At 37.8% G+C, this 19068-nt stretch overlaps 2 protein-coding genes across 2 annotated transcripts; one reads left to right on the top strand and one right to left on the bottom strand.

Annotated features, from left to right (window-relative positions):
• Nucleotides 1-1045: 1045 nt before the first annotated feature.
• Nucleotides 1046-3414, top strand: LOC126786884 (serpin-ZXA-like). Its single transcript, XM_050512848.1, has 3 exons — nt 1046-1459; nt 1542-1704; nt 3317-3414. Exons 1-3 carry the CDS (start codon nt 1046-1048, stop codon nt 3412-3414), a joined length of 675 nt encoding a protein of 224 aa, XP_050368805.1.
• A 2798-nt stretch (nt 3415-6212) lies between these two features.
• On the bottom strand, nt 6213-18549 carry LOC126788655 (ABC transporter C family member 12-like). Its single transcript, XM_050514663.1, is given in 28 exon segments — nt 6213-6716; nt 6799-6871; nt 6874-7224; nt 7331-7576; nt 7781-7902; nt 8010-8766; nt 8863-9186; nt 9568-9748; nt 10087-10442; nt 10622-10774; nt 10863-10961; nt 11085-11285; nt 13392-13532; nt 13716-13883; nt 14435-14528; nt 14610-14716; nt 15021-15155; nt 15393-15500; nt 15612-15686; nt 15788-15853; nt 16206-16262; nt 16376-16403; nt 16579-16659; nt 16731-16845; nt 17083-17239; nt 17417-17456; nt 17707-17885; nt 18153-18549. Coding segments are annotated over 28 exon segments (4833 nt in total). The 5' UTR covers nt 18483-18549; the 3' UTR covers nt 6213-6627.
• Nucleotides 18550-19068: the final 519 nt, after the last annotated feature.

Here is a 19068-nt window from a genome sequence, read left to right as displayed (position 1 = left end):
CTTACAACCTAATATGTACGTGCGTATTCGAACTCTCTCTCGTTTACGTACTTAGAGAATACAAAAACATAATTTAAACCATTCAATAGTTTATTTTATCAATAAAGCATTCATGTAATAGATCAATGCAAACAAAAATCATTTGTTTGGCCAATTGAATCAAACAAATGAACATTCATGTTAAAAGTTAGTAGTCTCATGATTAGTTGTTAATTTGTTTGATGCAATCAACTCAGAAAACGATTTTTGTTTGTATTAATTTTTTACAAATGTGATTTTTATTGGTTTATTCAATTTTTGAATGGTTTAAATTGTTGGAAACAAATTTGTCGCCCACCCCTATCATGCTCACCACCCTAAGTAAATGTCAAGTGCCATTTTTCTTAACAAATTTATAAAAGACACTTGACATTTATTTAGGGTGGTGGGCATAATAGGGGTGGACGAAAAATTTATTTCCTAAATTTTGTTTGTTTACATTGTGAAAAGTACATAAACAAGAGAGAATTCGGACGTACGAGTACATATTAGGTTGGACGCAAATTTTTTCCTATAGAAAACCCTACTCGCATACAAAGATTACAAACCAAGCCAGCACATATTCATTCTACAATATTTACAAGGCCGACCTCCTCGATCGTTCTTCCACCTCCTTCCAACTGCAATGGGTTTCAAATCTTTCAAATCTCTTGTGGCTCTCAAAGAGTCGATAAGTAAACAAACTGACGTCGGACTGGAGATAACCAAGAAACTGCTTCAAACAGAACTGAAGGACACGAACATGGTGTACTCGCAACTGTTCATTCGTACTTTGCATGAAAGCTTTTGGTGAAACAAGTCCTATTTTGGACGAGTATCTTTCTGTCCTTAAGTCCAAGTCCATCGACCACTTGCACTCCCTCGCCTTCGACTTACGCACGGCCGTTTACCCGATGGCTCCGCTACAGCTACTAATGGCCCATGTTTGAACTCACCAATGGTATCTGGGTCCGCGGGGCTCATCCTCTCGAACAATGTCGTCAGCAGGTTTTTTGTAATTTTTACAATGGCCTCCATTAAGCAAGTCCCTACCGGAACCAATGCCGAGGAGGTGAGAGTTGAAGTGAACTCATGGGTGGAGGAACAGACGCGCGGCCTTATCCCCGAGATTCTTCCACCAGGCTCAGGTAATGGGATTTGCATCAACGCAAATACTTTATACTTCAAGGCAAGTTGGAGGGATGAGTACTTCGACGAATTAACGACCAGAGAGGATGTGTTTCATCTTCTCACTGGAGATAAAGTCGGTAAGGTACCTTTCATGACCAGCGGATATGAGCACTATATTACTGCCTTTGACGGCTTCAAAGCCTTGAGACTTCCTTACCAAGCAAGTAAAGACTATAATGATTTCCGATCCTTTTCTATGATTTTGCTTCTTCCGGATGCCATAGATGGGCTGCCAGCTCTGGCGCATAGAGTTTGTTTTAGAGTCCGAGTTTATAGATGCTCATCTTAATTCCTGGGAAAGTGTTGAAGTTGGTAAATTCTTAATCCCAAAGTTTAAGATTTCTACTGGGTTTGAAGCCTCCAGTATTCTGGGGGAACTAGGGCTGACGGCTCTTGCCTCGGAGTCGCAGATATATCATCAAGCCATAATCGAGGTTAATGAAAAAGACACAACAGCTACAGCTGCAACAGTTGATGATATGGCATTCTCTATGGGTGACGATTGCAGAATTAAAAAGAAAGAAGACTTTGTGGCGGATCACCCATTCATGTTTCTCATAAAGGAATATAGGACCGGAACGGTGCTGTTCATGGGACATTTGCTCAATCCTCTTGATTAGTCATTCATTTGTTAGAAGATGTGCACTTATGCTACTAGCTAGTCTTATTCGATGGATTATATTTTAATTTTTTTTAATTTTATAATTTACTTTCTTCATGTTCTATAAAATAATATGAGAGCATATGGTCTTACTTAGGTACGTGATACATTCACAAATGTCTTCTTGGTCTGTTCTTTAGAGAATTATTCCTTACGTTTGCAAATTTAATAGTCCTTTTGGAACCCAGCTAGTATAAGAGCTGCATTCTTGTTCAAGCGATCCGCTATGTACCAATCAATGCGCCAAATTTTGTTCTTCCAACACATACATCCCTAGAAATTCTACGAGTACATGTTGTGTATAGTTAATTACCAAGTCCAAGCATAGGACTTTCGAGCTTTGCAAAAGGTAACGTTGGTTCTGGTGGTGGAGGGTGTTGCAACCAATTTATAGCTATAATACGTGCAGCTGTATGAAGTACCATTTGATTTGACCAAAAAGAAAGTGGTCAATTAAAATTTCATACGAGAAGCTAGCTTGGACTGGGAGTACTGGGACTGGGACCGGAACGGTTCTGTTCATGCGGCACGGGCGGGTTATCACGGTAATTGCTCATGCAACTATGCAAGGGAGGAATAGGTTATATATACCTTGATATCATTTCTGCCCTAAGAAACTCCAAGAAGATCGATGTTTGTGATCAACTTAAAGTTTCAAACTCAACTCTTTTGGCTAACACGTACCATTTCTCTCTGTAAATATTGCTTGACATGCATGCATTTTCCTAATGGATTTAGATGACCTACTTTGATTAGGATTTATTTTCCCTACTCGATCCACAGAAACCTAGCTAAGCATGGTCTAATATGTACTTACACAAATCAGCAACGAGAAAAGACAAGTTTTATGAAAATTGGTCTAATATTTCAGAGCAACTTGGTCTAATATGTACTTACACAAATCAGCAACGAAAAAGATAAGTTCTACCTGCTGAATGGAAAATTAGTTAAGGAAGTACCTTTCATGACCAGCGGTGGTCGCTTCTACGTAAGTGCTTATGAAGGTTTGCAGGAAATAAAAAAAAAGATCCTTTTATATCCCCAAAAGAGAATAGAATAAATCATACTTGTCTTGGAGCTTCCTTACAAGAGAAGTCCAGATTACAGTGACAGGCGAAGTTTCTGTATGCACTTGCTTCTTCCGGATGCAAGAGATGGGCTGCCAGCTCTGGCCGAGAGGGTTTGTTCAGAGCCTCGATTTCTAGATCGTCATCTAAATAAATATAATGAGGTTGAAGTGCAGAAATTCTTGATCCCAAAGTTTAAGATCTCATCCAACTTCCATGCATCCGTTGTTTAGAAGGAACTAGGCCTGCCGACTAATATGTTATTGATACATGAAGCCCGGATTGAAGTTGACGAAAATGGCACAACAGAAGCAGCTGTCACTGTTGCCCGACTTCTTTCGTCGTCTTGTGGTCATCGTCCGCCTAAAGTGAAAAATAGAAGACTTTGTGGCGGATCACCCATTCATATTTCTCATCACAGAAGATGGTGGAACGGTGCTGTTCATGGGGCACGTACTTAATCCCCTTGCTGGCTGATTATCACCCTTAAGTCTCACAGCTCTGAAATTTCAAATCATAAAAAGTTCGAATTAAATGTTATAAAACTTCTAAGACAATCTTAAATATATTGAAATCATTTTATAATAACAGTGTATTGAAACTGAGTTCACAACATGACTCAGTCGATTTGAATAATACATAACCAGTTTATACCTCAGTATTATAACCAATGGAAATATAAAATTCACTCAATACTCACCACAAACAGAAGAAAGAAATCTTCAGAGTAAGTCTTCTGAATCTGCTAATCCCCACTTGTAGAACTATCTCCTACACTACCGAATTAGTGCACCGTAATTGTAAACACAAACCGGTAAACTTTTCAGCCCGTATGAGTAAACCAACAGTAAACATACATCGCATACAAATGAAATATGTGAAATAACATTTAAAAACAAACGTACTCATGTGACACTGGGTAACCCATTTGTTACCCAATATCATTTAAAAATATGTGTAATCATGAGATATTGGGCAACCCATTTGTTACCCAAAATCATTTAAAAATATGGCTACTCATGAGACTTATGTACCCATCTGTTACCCTTCATGCAGTACACTAACAGACACTGGGCAACCCATATGTTACCCAATATCACTAAAAAAATATGGGTACTCATGAGACACATGCAACTCATCTGTTACCCCTCATGCAGTACACCAACAGGCACTGGGCAACTCATCTAGTTACCTAAAATCATGTAAAACATGGGTACTTATCTGTTACCCCTCATACAGTACACCGACAGACACTGGGCAGCCCATTTATACCCAATATCACTCAAAAATATGGGTACTCATGAGACCCAGGTAACCCATATGTTACCTCTCATGCAGTACACCGACAAACAAACTAGATCTCTAACTGAATCGTAACCGACACCCGGCCAAGACTTGGTTCCGATTACTACCAACAACGTCTGAAGACTAGAAAACGTTTTAACAAGACTCAATGTTAAAACCACGTACAATAACAATCCACACATGTTATTGTACTACAAACCAAGCGACTTTTGCTCAACAATATAAATATAGTCACAAAATTATAATCTCACATTTGAAATAAAACTGAAACATTATATAATATAGCAACCCATATATATGTATCCTATTTACCATTTTCGTACACATACATAACCCACTATATTATATAAATGTCACAGTTCACTCTTTTTAATAATTCAAACATATAAGTCACCGCCATGGGTAGACTTGTCATAGTGAGATTTACTCACATTCACCATAATCCATAATCACTAAAACATTTTTAAAATCATTTATTAATATATTGTTTCACTTACCATGAACCATAGACGATCAAGTTCACGTAATTTAAATCAAGACATATTTTTAGAATAATTTTTATAAGTTAGTGATGCAACGACTATGTTAACAACTCAAACTAAATTCAATAATTATAACACTACTTCGATCATGATGATAATTGTGAGGTTTACTCACCTTATTTCCTGCGTGCAACTTCCACGACACCAAAAGTGATTCACTCACTCTTTTCGTCGGTCACCTAATAGCATGATAAAATGCTTAGAAAACGATACGTAAAATCTCAGGTGACGATTTCATTACAGCTAAACATTGTTCATGAAAACGATGTTCATAAACCATGGCTCATGAAACACTGTCCGTGAAAACACTGTTCATGAACACTGTTTGTAATCACTGTTCATGTGCCACTGCCGTTTTCCGACCACCACCAATGACCACCAAATTTCAGCACCACAATCTAAATGACATTCCTAATAACTTTCTTGTTCACTACAAAGTCCAATTCCGAGCCTAAACACTTCAATTTAACAAAAACCGAAAATCCCCAATTTAAAACCTATGATTTCTTTTCTTCGATTCTCCTAGCACAAAACGATTTGGGTTAAATATTTTGGAGGGTTTGTAGTATGGAAAGAGACCTTCAAAATAGGACAAGAATCTCATCGATTGGTGGCCGGAGGAGGGAGATCCGACGAGGTGAAGTTCGGCGAAATGTGCACTTTCGGGGGATCTTCCGGGCTTCACCGCTCTCAAACGACGGCGAGATGGCGGGTGACGCTACCACCAATCGACAGGGACGCAACAACCTTTCAAACGGGACCGGTGCGCCGCTCTATGGTGGTCGGACGGCAGAGATCCGGCGGCTCAAAGTCGGCCGCTCGGAAGGAAAAAATCTGGGTTTTTCGGTAGGTGAACAGTAACCATGAACAATACCTATCCGAATTTCTGATTTTTCTTCCCAATTTTCTCTTTAATTCCCCTATTTATACTATTTTCTAAAAATGTCCAAATACCTTTTGATTCGTAACTTTGTCATACGAACTCTGATTTAAGTGTGCCGTGTGTCCACGAATTCGTATTGACGAACTCTATAACTTCCATGAATGAAGTTTTCTGAGATTCTTAACGGATAAAAAGTCAACTCTTGACCCGTCACGGTAACGTTTCTGTGTATAAATCGATTCCCACTTTCGTTTTCTCCCTCGTACTATATAATCGGATCACCACCAATTTAAATATCTCAGAATAATAATTAGTAAGTAATTATAAATTTCTGAGATATTACATTAAAATATGATTTGTTTTCATATATGCTATCTAGTTGGTTGATTGTTCCTCGAGCAAGTTAGCAAGTATTTCAAGTTTTGGATCATGTTTTCTGTTTTTATCTGATGAGTCTTTTATAATGTGTTTTTATGCATTTGTTCGTCAATGAAGAGGTGGTTACATATATGAGTATATCATGTCCTGGAGCTATAAAAGTGTACTATATGTTGTACAGTTGTACCCGTGTTGCAGCCAAATCATTAGATAGAATAGGTGCAAGAAGGTTATGATTTGCCTAAAAAGAAAGTTGCCAATCTCCCATTCATGTTTCCTGTAGAAGCTAGGACCGATCCCCTCATCACAGACCATTATAATTGAAATAGACTATAAAAGTAACAATTTGGTTGATGTCTAGTCTTCTTGTTTTCAAATAATTAAACTGTGTAAAAGAAAAGATCCCAAGTTTTTCCCTTTTCTAAGCCCGATGTAGCTCTGTTGATTCATCCAGAGTATAGCTTACTCTTACTCATCTAAACTATACAATACCATATCTGGAATTGATACACTTATTCCTTATGACTTTAATTCAGAGAAAATTGCAGGTACATTATCAAACAGTTCTTTTCCATTCCTCGTTCAACTCCAACCTATAGATTGGTCTTCCACATTGTCATATACGTAAGGGTGAAGTCTGTTCTCAGACAGCCTGCTCATCACGGCAAGACCTGAAACAAATAACCAGTATTTGATTGTAGATATAGACGCTCGGCAGAGATGGATCATATTGCAGAAGAAAAAAAAATTTACCTTCAAAAATTCTGAAGATAGCTGACCACCACCCCTCTCTTGGAATATGGTGCTGATTTAGTGATGTGTCTATATATCTTCATCATGCTTTCCTTCCAAAATACCCTGTAGTGTTATAACTGCATCTTTTGTTTTCGTAAGGATATTGTCCTTATCTCCAATATCTAACCTTTGGAGATCGTTCTGTGAGGACGTGAGACTAATAGCCAAAGCGGCGGCAGCTGCCCAGCGTGAAGAGGCCAACCATCTCCTCTGGCTCTGGCCAACCAGTTGTTTGTTTTCTTCTATATTCATCTTATTCTTCTCACATTCAAATACCAGGCTATGCAAATACTGAGCATTAGATGGTCCTGTACTCCTGACCATCTTCGAGAATGCGCTCTGTTCATTTAGCAGTAGTTCTTCTGGCGAACCATGTTCTAGGACCTAACAGGGGAGGTCTAACTTTTTGAATGGATAGCTTTCTCTTAAAACCCAAGGTTATGGAATCAACTATTACCTACAGTCTTAATTTTAGAGGCTGAGATCATACCTGACCGGAATTAAGAACAAGAATTCGATCACAGTCGATAATGGTGTTCAATCTGTGAGCAATAACAAGCATAGTGCATGATTTGAATTCTTCACGTATGGTTTTTTGGATGAGAGCATCAGTTCTGACATCCACAGCTGCAGTTGCTTCATCAAGAACAAGAATCTTTGATCTCCGTAGCAATGCTCTAGCAAGACTTATTAGCTGCCTCTGTCCAACACTGAAATTATCACCACCCTCCAAAACCTTGATTCATTAATGACAAAATTAGGAATCATATATTAGTTTCTCCATTTGGGGATATTATTATGTATTGGTTTCAACAATCAGAAGATTAGCTGCTTTTCTATGTATACTACGAGTTGCAGTTCCCTAAAGAAAAGGTTTTTACAATAAACAGATCAGACCGTACAATTAACCAAAAATAAAAAATAAAGAAAAGGTTTTTACCACAGCATCAAGACCGAAGGAATTCCTTCTAATAACATCCTTTAGATGTGCCCTGTCTAGGGCTTCCCAAAGGTCAGCATCATTATGCTCCCTGAAAGGATCAAGATTAAACCGAACAGTTCCTGCGCAAGATAGATGACCATTACAATTATCTCATAAAGTCTAGCATGCTTATCAATTTTAAGTTTAATGATGCAAAATCGCTGATTTAGCCAATCAAAGTGCAAACCTGTAAAAAGAACCGGTACTTGGGGTATGATGCTAAGAACTTTTCGCAAATCCGCCAGTCCGAACTTACCAACATCACAACCATCAATCAAGATGCTTCCTTTTTCTATTTCTACTATCCGAAACAATGCATTAATCATGCTAGATTTTCCAGCACCAGTTCTTCCAACTATTCCTAGCTTCTCATTAGCAGAAACTCTAAATGATAATCCATGCAGAACGGGTGGAAGCCCAGGTCTATAGCGGAGGACAACATCCTCAAACTTGATTGATCCTGATGATGGCCACCCATGTGGAGGACGGTTGCTTTCAATAACAGCTGGAGCCTCAGAAGGCAAGTCTATGTATGTTCCAACTCGCTCAACTGCTGTTAAACTATTTTCAGCCCTGCTTGCTCGTCTAAGAACATCACTCAACATACTTGTGATATTCAAAGTATAAGTGAGAAGTAGACCCATTGTAGATGCAAATTGTACTTGGTTTTCCGCTCTTGCATTTTGCATGACAGCAAAGGTTGCTACCACCCAAATCATGATACCTCCCAGTGTTTCCAACCTTATAGCAAGCCATCGGTTTGAACCACCAATCACAAGAGAGAATCTGATATGATTATCCATAGACCTTCCGTTAATGTTTGACATCCGATCATAAGCTTGATAAGCACGAATTGATGATAAACCATTTAATGTTTCTCCAAACTGTGCATAAATCGGAGATCTGGTAATGGAATCCAAGCGTTTCACTTCACGGGATGTGCTCTGTAAAACAATTTTTTTGTATCATATAAGTTCGTAAAACCAATAAGATTAATATATCGAGGTAAATAAAAAAAACTGATAGCACAAAAAACTTGCCTGAAAGAAGATATACGCTGCATAGAATAAAACTATAAGTGGCATTATGGCCCAGAGGGATATTGTGCTCACAATGCCTATGAGCACAAAACTGGAAAGGAGCTGCCACACTTGACCCAGAAACGAGTTCATACAAACAGCTACATTGCGATCTATATCATCCAGATCCTTTGCAAACCTATTGATCATCCTTCCAGTTGGGTTAGTGTGAAAGAACACCATTGCAGACTTAAGTATAGCCTGTAGCAAAGCATCATGCAAATTTTGGGATGCACGAAGACTTGAAGTGATTAGCCAAAAAGCATTTGTCAGAGTCACTGTCACCTGAGTCAAGAAATGTGGATTAAGTGCCATCAAACCACATCAGAGTCACAACTACAACCATTTTCTTTTATAAACATGAAAATGCATCGGATTCTTTGCTCGGCACTGGATAATACACTTTTACTCTGTGGATACAACTTCACAATACTGTTCACTGTTTAAGGAAACACCCCCACAATTACGGCCAAGATAAATTGCATTATAGGTTATTTAATTAATGTTTCATAAGACCATTTTCTGTACATGGATTGTGAGATTCTGTAACTTAAATATAATATATAATGGTGAAACTGTAAACAAAAAAATATATGTAATAGGACTATGATAGGGTAACATATATCAACGAACGGTCTGACATGCATGAACTCACTCTCGACCTACCTGACCAAATGATAGAATCGCATATATGAGAATGTAGAACCCAGGTGCATAACTCTTGGACGTGCTTTGGTCAGTCCAAAAACTTAACCATGTGCTGCTTGAAACTCGAAGAACTTCAGTGAGTGTATAACAAGTAAATAGTACCATGACCACCCATAGCCCTCCTAATGCATGTTTATACCTGACAATGATGAACAAAGAGATTTTCATCATTTCATTATGATAATACAATAAGTAAACAAAACGGAACTCATACTGCTCACTGTTCAGCTAATTCCCCTTCGCTAGACAAAAAAGAATAACACTACTATTAATCTATTATCTACTAACTCCAACAAAAGCAGTAAGTACCAAAAAACATAGATACTCAAATTCGTTTAACCGTAAAGCCCACAAAAGTTCAATGATATATGTTTCCTAAGAGTAATCTATTTCCTCTGTTTTTTTTTTAATTAGGACTCCCTTGATGCTTAAATATTTGAAGAACAATTCAGTCTCTTATCTAATTAAGTCTCTTACCTGTGTAAAACTTTCCAACTTACAACACCTGTTTCCCGTTCCTCTTGGTTGATGAGTACAGATTTCAACCCCTTCCATTTCTTGGTGTAGCTCGCATCTTTTGGCAAGTCATCCACCACTACCTCAGTTTTACTCTGTTCCTTTTCTTCTACATGTTCATCCATTTCCCCAGCATTTTCCATCAGTTTTTGAAACAACAAACTGTTTTCAGAGAGATCCTTAAATGTTCCCTTATCTTTAATCATACCGTCAGAGACTAATATAATTTCATCCACTTGTGGCAGAAAGTGTAGCTGATTTGTGACAAACACCCGAGTTTTCCCCTGCAATTCTTCCTTGATACAGCAGTTGAAAACCTATAAAGAACTTGGCTCAGTTGAAAGATAATGATACCATATATTTATGGGTTTGCAATAAATAAATAAAAAGATTCAAACTGACCACTTTGATGAATTCAAATTGATTTTCTAATGTATGGGCACATCAAGATCATAAAAACAGAATGAGATGATAGTACATCAATTAGAAATAGTACCTCTCTAGCAACATGAGCATCTAGAGCACTTAAAGGGTCATCAAATATGTACACATCTGAATTAGAATATACAGCTCTAGCCATTGAAACCCTTTGCCTCTGACCTCCACTAATATTGACCCCCCTTTCACCTATCTCTGTTAAATCTCGACCCTGGGAGATCAGGTAGTTAACATACTTGGAATCTTTACATGTTAATGAGAAGTAATATACAAGATAAAAACCTTCATAATCCACTTACTGGAAGCAAGTCTAGGTCATGGTGTAACTCAGTTACATCAATAGCCTTCCAATACCGTTCAGCTTCAAATTCAGATCCAAACAAAATGTTTTCACGTACCTGGAAGAATATGTTTTAACACCTCCTAAGCACATGTGGGGGTAGGAGGTGACTTTGAAATAGACAAAAGGCTAAAGTAGATTGAGCTTTATAGGCAATAAAAAAAGAGATGATACGACTCACAGTAGCATTGAAAATCCATGAAACTTGGGGAACATAAGCAACAGTCCCCCTAGTTACAACACCTGCATCTGCAATGGGAGGCAGCTCTCCAAGCATGGCTGATATAAGTGATGTCTTTCCTTCTCCAGTGCCGCCAACAACTGCTACTAAGCTGCCAATTGGTATATCTAAGTTGATGTTTGATAATGTGGGCTTCTCTGCCTGCACAATGGGAAGATAGTGTTTTAACACATCTTTGCATATTTAAGAAATTGAGATTCAACATGTGACAAGAATCATTCCCATGCACGAGATATTTTCTTGGAATGTGTATTCACTTTCTTTTCTGGTGAAATTCTCAGATAACACACCTTTTAAATCCACTTAAGAACCTATGAGATGTGTTGGATTCATATGCAGAAAGAAATCAAAGGATAAAGATTCTTTTTCTTCATAGCCATTAATTGGCAGCCAGTACAAATCTTATACAACATTCTCATCAGAGGATACAGCTGGAAGGAAGCACCAACACTCACTTAAAGAGTTACCAAGCTGAAAACAAACTATCTGAAATTCTGGATCATAGGTATCATGGGCTTGTGGTCAGTTAGGATATGATATTCACTATACAGTTTCCATGTATCCTAAGCTATGACAGCACAATCAACCATGGAGTTCAATGGTTTAATTGTCACTCTAATAGATTGTAGAAAAGCCGACACTTTCTAGCGCAAGATGAAAAATTTTGAGATTAAAAGATTAAAATAATCAAAAGATATCTTGTGCATTCCACTTATTACTAAACCTTTACCTTGTATTTAGCCATCTCCATTAGCTGGGAAAAGAATTGTATTACAAAGAAATGTTTTTTTCTCAAGAATGTTACCACAAGACTTGAATTGGCAATGAACAGTGGGAGTAAATAATATACAATTTATTATATATATGAACCATAGATGACCATATATTATAATGAAAAATATTTCACCATCGGTATCCAAACTCTTGTGGTAAACTCAATGTAGTACCCATACTCTAAGTTGTACCAATGTAGTACCCAAACTCGTTATTCGCTATCAATGATGAGTCTGACGCCAATTTCCATCATAGCTCTATCTTCTGGGTCACATATCCCGCACGTAAACACACACAAAAATGGGTAAAATTAAACATTCCAACTCCTCAGCTTTGGATCTTCATCTTCCTCCTCCAAAGCATAGACACAGTCTCTGCGGCTCAGCTGGCTTTGCTCCTCAGCTTGATTCTCAGATCCTCCTCTCTCAACCTCGCCGACAAAGCTTGACCGATCGCTAGTTGACCTAAATTCCGGTAGACTACACGGATCTCCACCAGTCAGTCATTGAAGTCCTTCATCACCTTGCACTATGTGCCACCGAATCTCCGGAATCTTCTTCTCCAGCATCAGCTTGATCGTTGACGACGGTGTTTTGTCAAGGAAGATGTACTCAATTGTGTCCATGCACTTCTGGCTTTGGATTGCTACTACGTTTTGCGTTATGCGTTCCGCGAATTTACAGACTACTGGTACGCTCAACTTATAATCCAAATTGATTTTGTTGCTGGTTTGATTTTGCTGCTAGTACGTTTGAGTATTGATTTTGCCAATTTTTTTATGCACTTCACAAACAACACGTAAAATATGTATCAATCCACGCATGATATATATTGCACACTACAACGACACGTACAATACATCATGTAGAAGTTGCCACGGGAGAGGTGGTGTAGTTGGATCGGGAGCAGAGCTCCATGAGCCATATGAGGCTCCGGACTGACTAGAGTGCCAGGTTGACGTTCTGGCACATGTTCCAAGCTTCGACGGAGGCATCGAGTGACGTCAGGAGGGGGAGGCCAACGGCCTGGAGCTTGGCGTTGGATTCAGAAAGGGACTTGAGGGAGTCGACGTCGGAGAGGAGAGAGGAGGTCGTCGACGGCTCGTATGAAGTCCTAGTAGTGAGCGCAACCAACTTCTTCAATTTCAGACTCTTTGGAGCGGGAGAAGTGGTGGAGGTGGAGGAGGGTCTGGGGTTTGCCAGAGGCGAAGGCTTTGCGGACGAAGGAGTCGACGTCCTCGGAAAAATGCTTTGAAGATGCTTTTTTTGTACGGAGCCGTGTTAGAAATTGGCAGAAATTGGCATCAGACCCTCATTGATAGCGAATAACGAGTTTGTTTGGATAGCACATTGGTACAACTCGGGTATTACATTGACCTTGACACAGGAGTTTGGGAACTGATGGTGAAGCTTTTTCTATTATAATTACTTTGGACTTTACATACTATATATCTTAATAGATTAGAGATTACACCTTTGAATCCCATGAAAAGTACCCATCCTGAATTGAGATGGCTGGAAGGCCTGGTTCCAGAGGCGGATTGGGTACTAGACTTTTCTCTTCAGTTAACAAAAGTTCCTCCAAACGCTGTAAGGATACATTTGCATTTACAACCTGTCAAGGTAGATCAGTCAATAGATGCGGAAATTCACAACGACTAAGAGAATTAGATGACACACCTATAAGCGCAAAAAAAATAAAATGTAAAGGGCAAAATCTACCCAGTGTAAATGATATAACATAAATGTAGGTGATGACTGATGAAAGATGAGTTAGCAGATAAGATTCCAATGATACCTGACTTAATAAGTTGGGTAGGCTCTCTAGGGGAAAGCGTAGCAGTGCAAAAAGAGAAAGTGATGTAAATGCCCTAGCAGGTGTCAATTTGCCTCCAAAAAAAGTGAATGCCCCAAATGAACTCACTGTCACAACAATTGGGATGCTGCTGAGAATAAAACTGTTCAACTGCATAACTAAGACAACTGGTCGGATAAACTATTACCCATGAGGCGACAAATAACTAGTCAATGGTAAATATAATGGAGTAAACAATTACTATGCATACATAAACTCAAGTACTCAACAAATTGCAAAAATCATTAAGGAATTATAAACTGTGCCCTTAACATATTTTTGAATTTGTAGCTGTATGCTTTTCAATATTGCTAATTAGGTTGATATCGAATACAATGTTTGAATGTGGTCAAATAGAAATCAAAATTGTTGCACATAATAAATCACTCTACAGTGTACCCAGTATACCACACTAATATAAAATCATATAACTACTATAATATGAACTTGTCAGCCTCATAAATAGCTGCATCTACTTATATTGAGTTCAAGAAAAGTGAAGAGGCTTCAGGGGGTGTGAGAGCAGTTAGCATACACTCAATTGCATTTGAATATTGATTCTCAAGTTAGAGCAGTGATGGCCAATAAGCAAGGGCAAGCGTCAAATTGAAACTTTTCATGTGAAAGTATATAATTGAAAAGACTGAAGTGTTATGACTTACAGCAGATAGTAATTGCGCTTTACGGAATCTTGAAAGCTCATCATTTCGTATATTTTGAACTCGCAGCTGGAAACTCGTTTCCCAGGCATAACATCTGAAACATAATATTACAGATTAATGACAGAAGAATAACCATCACTGCTAGACTATCTAAAATATCCTGACTGAGTCATACTTCACAGTGTCCATAGCAGCTAAAATTTCATTCATGAGGCCCACTCTCTTGTCAGTCTGTTGCAATCCATCCTTTCTCAGTTTCCGCATATTGCTCATGATAGTTGTCTATATAAAATAGAAATCAGACATACTAATTAGAGTTTCGTTGGAAAAAGTTTAACAGTGCCGGTGACGCTATTGGAGCAATTGATTTCTAAGCACATAGACAACTCACTAATCTTGCAAACAAACTCAAACATACATCAATAACAACTAGTAACTTTCAAGAGGGAAATAAATACAAATGAAAGCACACATTGTTAAGGTTTTCTAAGCATGAACTTGTGAGAGAAGTATATAAGTATAATAGTCACGATATAGACTGTTATTTAAAGGAAAACAAAAAAAAGCATGATAATGAAATGCTGACCTGTATAGGGATCATGAGAATTAGCATCAAGGATCCAATAAGCGATGCAACACCTAATTGTTGGTAAAGAAGAACCATAGCTACGATGATACGAAAAGGGGCAGACCATAGTCCATGAAGTTGTTCGCAAGTTCTCTAAATAATAACAAACACCAAATCAATTAGAAAGTTATAATTCAATAAATTGACTCGTTAAACAGCAGTAAATAGTATTCTTGTCAAGAAATTGAGAGAGAAAGAGAGAGAGAGAGAGAGAGAGAGAGAGAGAGAGATCAGTTTCCAAACTTTTGAACTCTGTCTCCAGAAGATTCAAAAACTTTTAGACTTGTATATAATTTCTTCATGCATGACAATACCCCAACCTGACCATACCTGGAGTGCCATAGCATCTGTAGTCATCATATTTAATATCTTCCCAGATGGGAACTTCGTACGGCCCTCATGTGTTAATTGTATGGATTTACGGAATATAGCAGCGACCTAATAATTAGTGAAACAACACAATTAACTTCAATGAATCACATAACATAAAGCTGATTAAGAAGTTGAACTTTAATTTATGTGGAATTTGCTTTGTAATACAAAAATTACCAAAGTTGATCTCAACCGATAGCCAACCCGCATAATATTCTGGTAATAGTGAGATTCAGGGAGCACACCAAATGACTAAACAAAGATGAAAAAGTGGTCAATATAGTTCACTGTCTTTTGAAGTAACTGTAAGTCTATTAAACATGATGGACTTGAGTCCAAGATAGAAGCCATACCACACCAATGAAAATTAAGAAGGCATATATATAACCAATCCAAGCTGGATCACCCCGTTGGATTGACTGCATAAAATAGCAAGACGATTAAAGACACTATTGAAAACATGAAATGCAAGTAATATGCTTCATATAGTAGAATCATTCATTTCTCAAATGAAAGATAATATAAAACTGTGATCAATAATTGAACTACTAGAGAACTGCCTGAAATGATACAATATAGGTGAAAGTGATGATATTTTTCTGAAAAAATAGTTGAAGAATCGCAGTATGCAACAGTTGAATACTTTGATGAGAACTGTTGCTTCAGAATCGAATACCACCTTTATAAACAGTTTTTGATATCATCTTTGGCATCTTTTGATATCATAAATAAGGTATCTACTGATAAGGCTTTGCAAAGAAAGAAACTAACCAGCAAAAGATGATTTAATAGCATGGGACCCAAAAACTGAGAGAGATCATGGCATATCTATAACATGGAAAGATCATTAGAAACTTCTCAAGATAATAGCAAATTCACCCAGCTTTAAATCTACTTTGTTTCTAACTGTTTGTATCCCCAAACTGGAATAAGCACTATACCCTGAAAAAGCCTGCCCCTAACCAGAACCTACACAAAAGAATCAACAAATCCAGTGAATATAAGATGAATTTTTTTTTTCATTACCAAAAAAAGAGAAGATGGAAATGCAATTAACCAAACTGAATTGAGAACTTATAAATATTAAAAACAATTGAATGAAAAACACAAGACAGCATGAATTTTAGTTCAGTTCAACCAATACCTTCGTCCAAGGCTACAATTCAATGCTCTCAGAAGCCATGGCTTGGACTTTCGAGATTCTTCAAACCAACATTCCTGAAACCTGCAAATTTCAAATCTATTATGGTATAGCACAGTGGACAAACAACTGAAAAGAGGCAACGCAAAATGGACCTATTAATCAGTGTCTCGGTCTGATCCCATGTGTCCAACTTCCAGACATCTCTTTCAGTGATGGGTTTTCTGTACCCTAGCTGCAGGAGTGGAGTCATCCATGCAAAATATATTCCTACACTGATCCACAAGACAATAATAACTGTAGCATACATGAAAATACCAACAATGAGTATTTTTATTTCGCCTTCATCTCATTATTCCGATCTAATTAATATCGAGGCAATAGTAGAACATTCTCACTTTATTCCCATACAAATATGCTATGCAAGAATAAGTGGGAGCTATTCTGCACGAATTATGGGAAGTTTAAGGCTCATTACTGGAAAAAATATTTTTTTAGGAGAATTACTGGAAAATATATTAACATGCCGTTCAGGGCAAATTTGATCTTCTCCGGGTAGTGCTTCATAATCAGCATTGTCAAGTGACTCAGATTCCAGAACAATATACCCGGGATAAGGATCCAAATTGGGCATATAGAAGAGAAGTAGAATTCCAAACAACACCTGCATGAGAACAATAACAGCAGAACAAAACCTAAACAACTCGATATGGAATGACTTTAATAACAAAACAGTTCTAATTATCAGTAGGATTTGAGTCTTTTTATCCTAGGACATTAAACTTAGTCTAACCAGCCAGAAGTAAAAGATATTTAACAAATGAAAATCGTTGAGACAAACCTGACAACAAACAGTGCTTATATACAGATACAGGGAAGATCTGCAAGATTCAGTATGAACAAAGATAGTAAGAGCTCCTGTAGTTTTTAAGAGCAATGACAGAGATGGTCATTTATTCCTTTCTTGCTAGAGCTTTTAATTCAAATTGTTTCTGTAAAATTTAATCCAAATATACAACAATTGTGCTGTTAAAATTTGTACTTATGCTGTTAGGAACGTACGTGAGACATCAAATGGAAGTCAATAAAGGGGAAAACATTATTGCATAAGTGAAAGGAACACACAGTAACCTGCTGTAGGAATTTGTCACTCCAAGTATAAGATTCAGCACCACAGCATCTCCTACCAAGACATAAAGGACTCCAAACCTCACATACCATCGGAATTCCCGAATATATATCTTAGTTTCCAAGCCAATTAGAATTAGCATAGAGAACCAAGCAAGAGCTTCAATGAACAAAGAAGTCATCTGCAAGAACACAAAAGCACTTCATGTATATCACACATGAGCTTCATGTTGAATACAATCACATTAATTGTTATTCAAAACTATCAACTCTATCTTTTTTTTAAGGTATCAACACTGTAAAACTTTCAAATGAGCTATTCAAGACTCTTCATGTTTTGTTAATCACGTGCTATTTTGTGTGTGCATCCATACAATTGAAGGACAGATACCAACAATGCATATCCAAAGCAAATGTTGAGTCCAGCAATACGGGAAAACAAAACCCACCTCAAAAGCAGCAAACCCAATTTTTCCAAACTGGTTAAAAAGAGATAAACCCATCACCAGCCTCAGCATAGGCTCAGCAGTGGAGTAACCAGCCAATAATCCCAACAAGTAGTTATAGTAATTTGACCTCAACCTGAACCTCCGGGCTTTCAAATTCTTCTTGATCATCCATATACGATAGCAGCTCAATCCGAAAAGTACTAGATGAGAAATGCAGATGACCACAGAGTCCATTGCACAGGGTGTGTATGAGCCAAAACCACTCCCTGCTTTCTCCCATACCCCATTAGCTTCTGGCCGACAGTACCAGTCTATAGGCTTCAAACCCATCTCCGTTGTAACGCAATCAATTCCAACTTGACTCAGCTTTGTTCACACTCAGCTCCACACTTGGTTTCCTACTGCAATAAGAAAAGGAAACACCTTTATTCAAGACATGGTCATCTTTTGATTGGGTTCTATAAATTTTGATGCTAGTTCCAATGACATGCATGATGCATCTGCAATCCAATCTAAACAAAACCCTCATAAACGCAGAAGCAGAAGTTTGAGACTTCGAACTTCTTTAGTGTTAAACGTCAAAATGTAGACAGCAAAATTAATAGATATGCAGTGGCAAGAAAGAGAGAAGGGTAAAGAGAACACCTTTGGAATGCCCTGAAGAAAACCTGGAGAATAGGTTCTGCAAGAGCAGGACTCATTTGATCAAAGTGAAGTCTTTGATGAGGAAACATATAAAACAAATTCATTGGGAAAACGACGGGGGAAGAGTATTGAAAAAGACCAAAGGCCAAGTCTTTGAAGAAAAAGAGAGGTAATAGAATCAAAAAGACGAAGTAGTTGGTGTGACAGAGGTGAGTCATCATCAATCAAAGTCTTGTCTGGTTGCCCAGACCATGATTTGATTTGGGGAACG

The sequence above is a fragment of the Argentina anserina genome, chromosome 3 (assembly GCF_933775445.1).
Source record: "Argentina anserina chromosome 3, drPotAnse1.1, whole genome shotgun sequence".
NCBI lineage: Eukaryota > Viridiplantae > Streptophyta > Magnoliopsida > Rosales > Rosaceae > Argentina > Argentina anserina.
The sequence above is the reverse complement of the archived record's forward strand: the minus strand, read 5'-3'. Positions and strand labels throughout refer to the sequence as shown.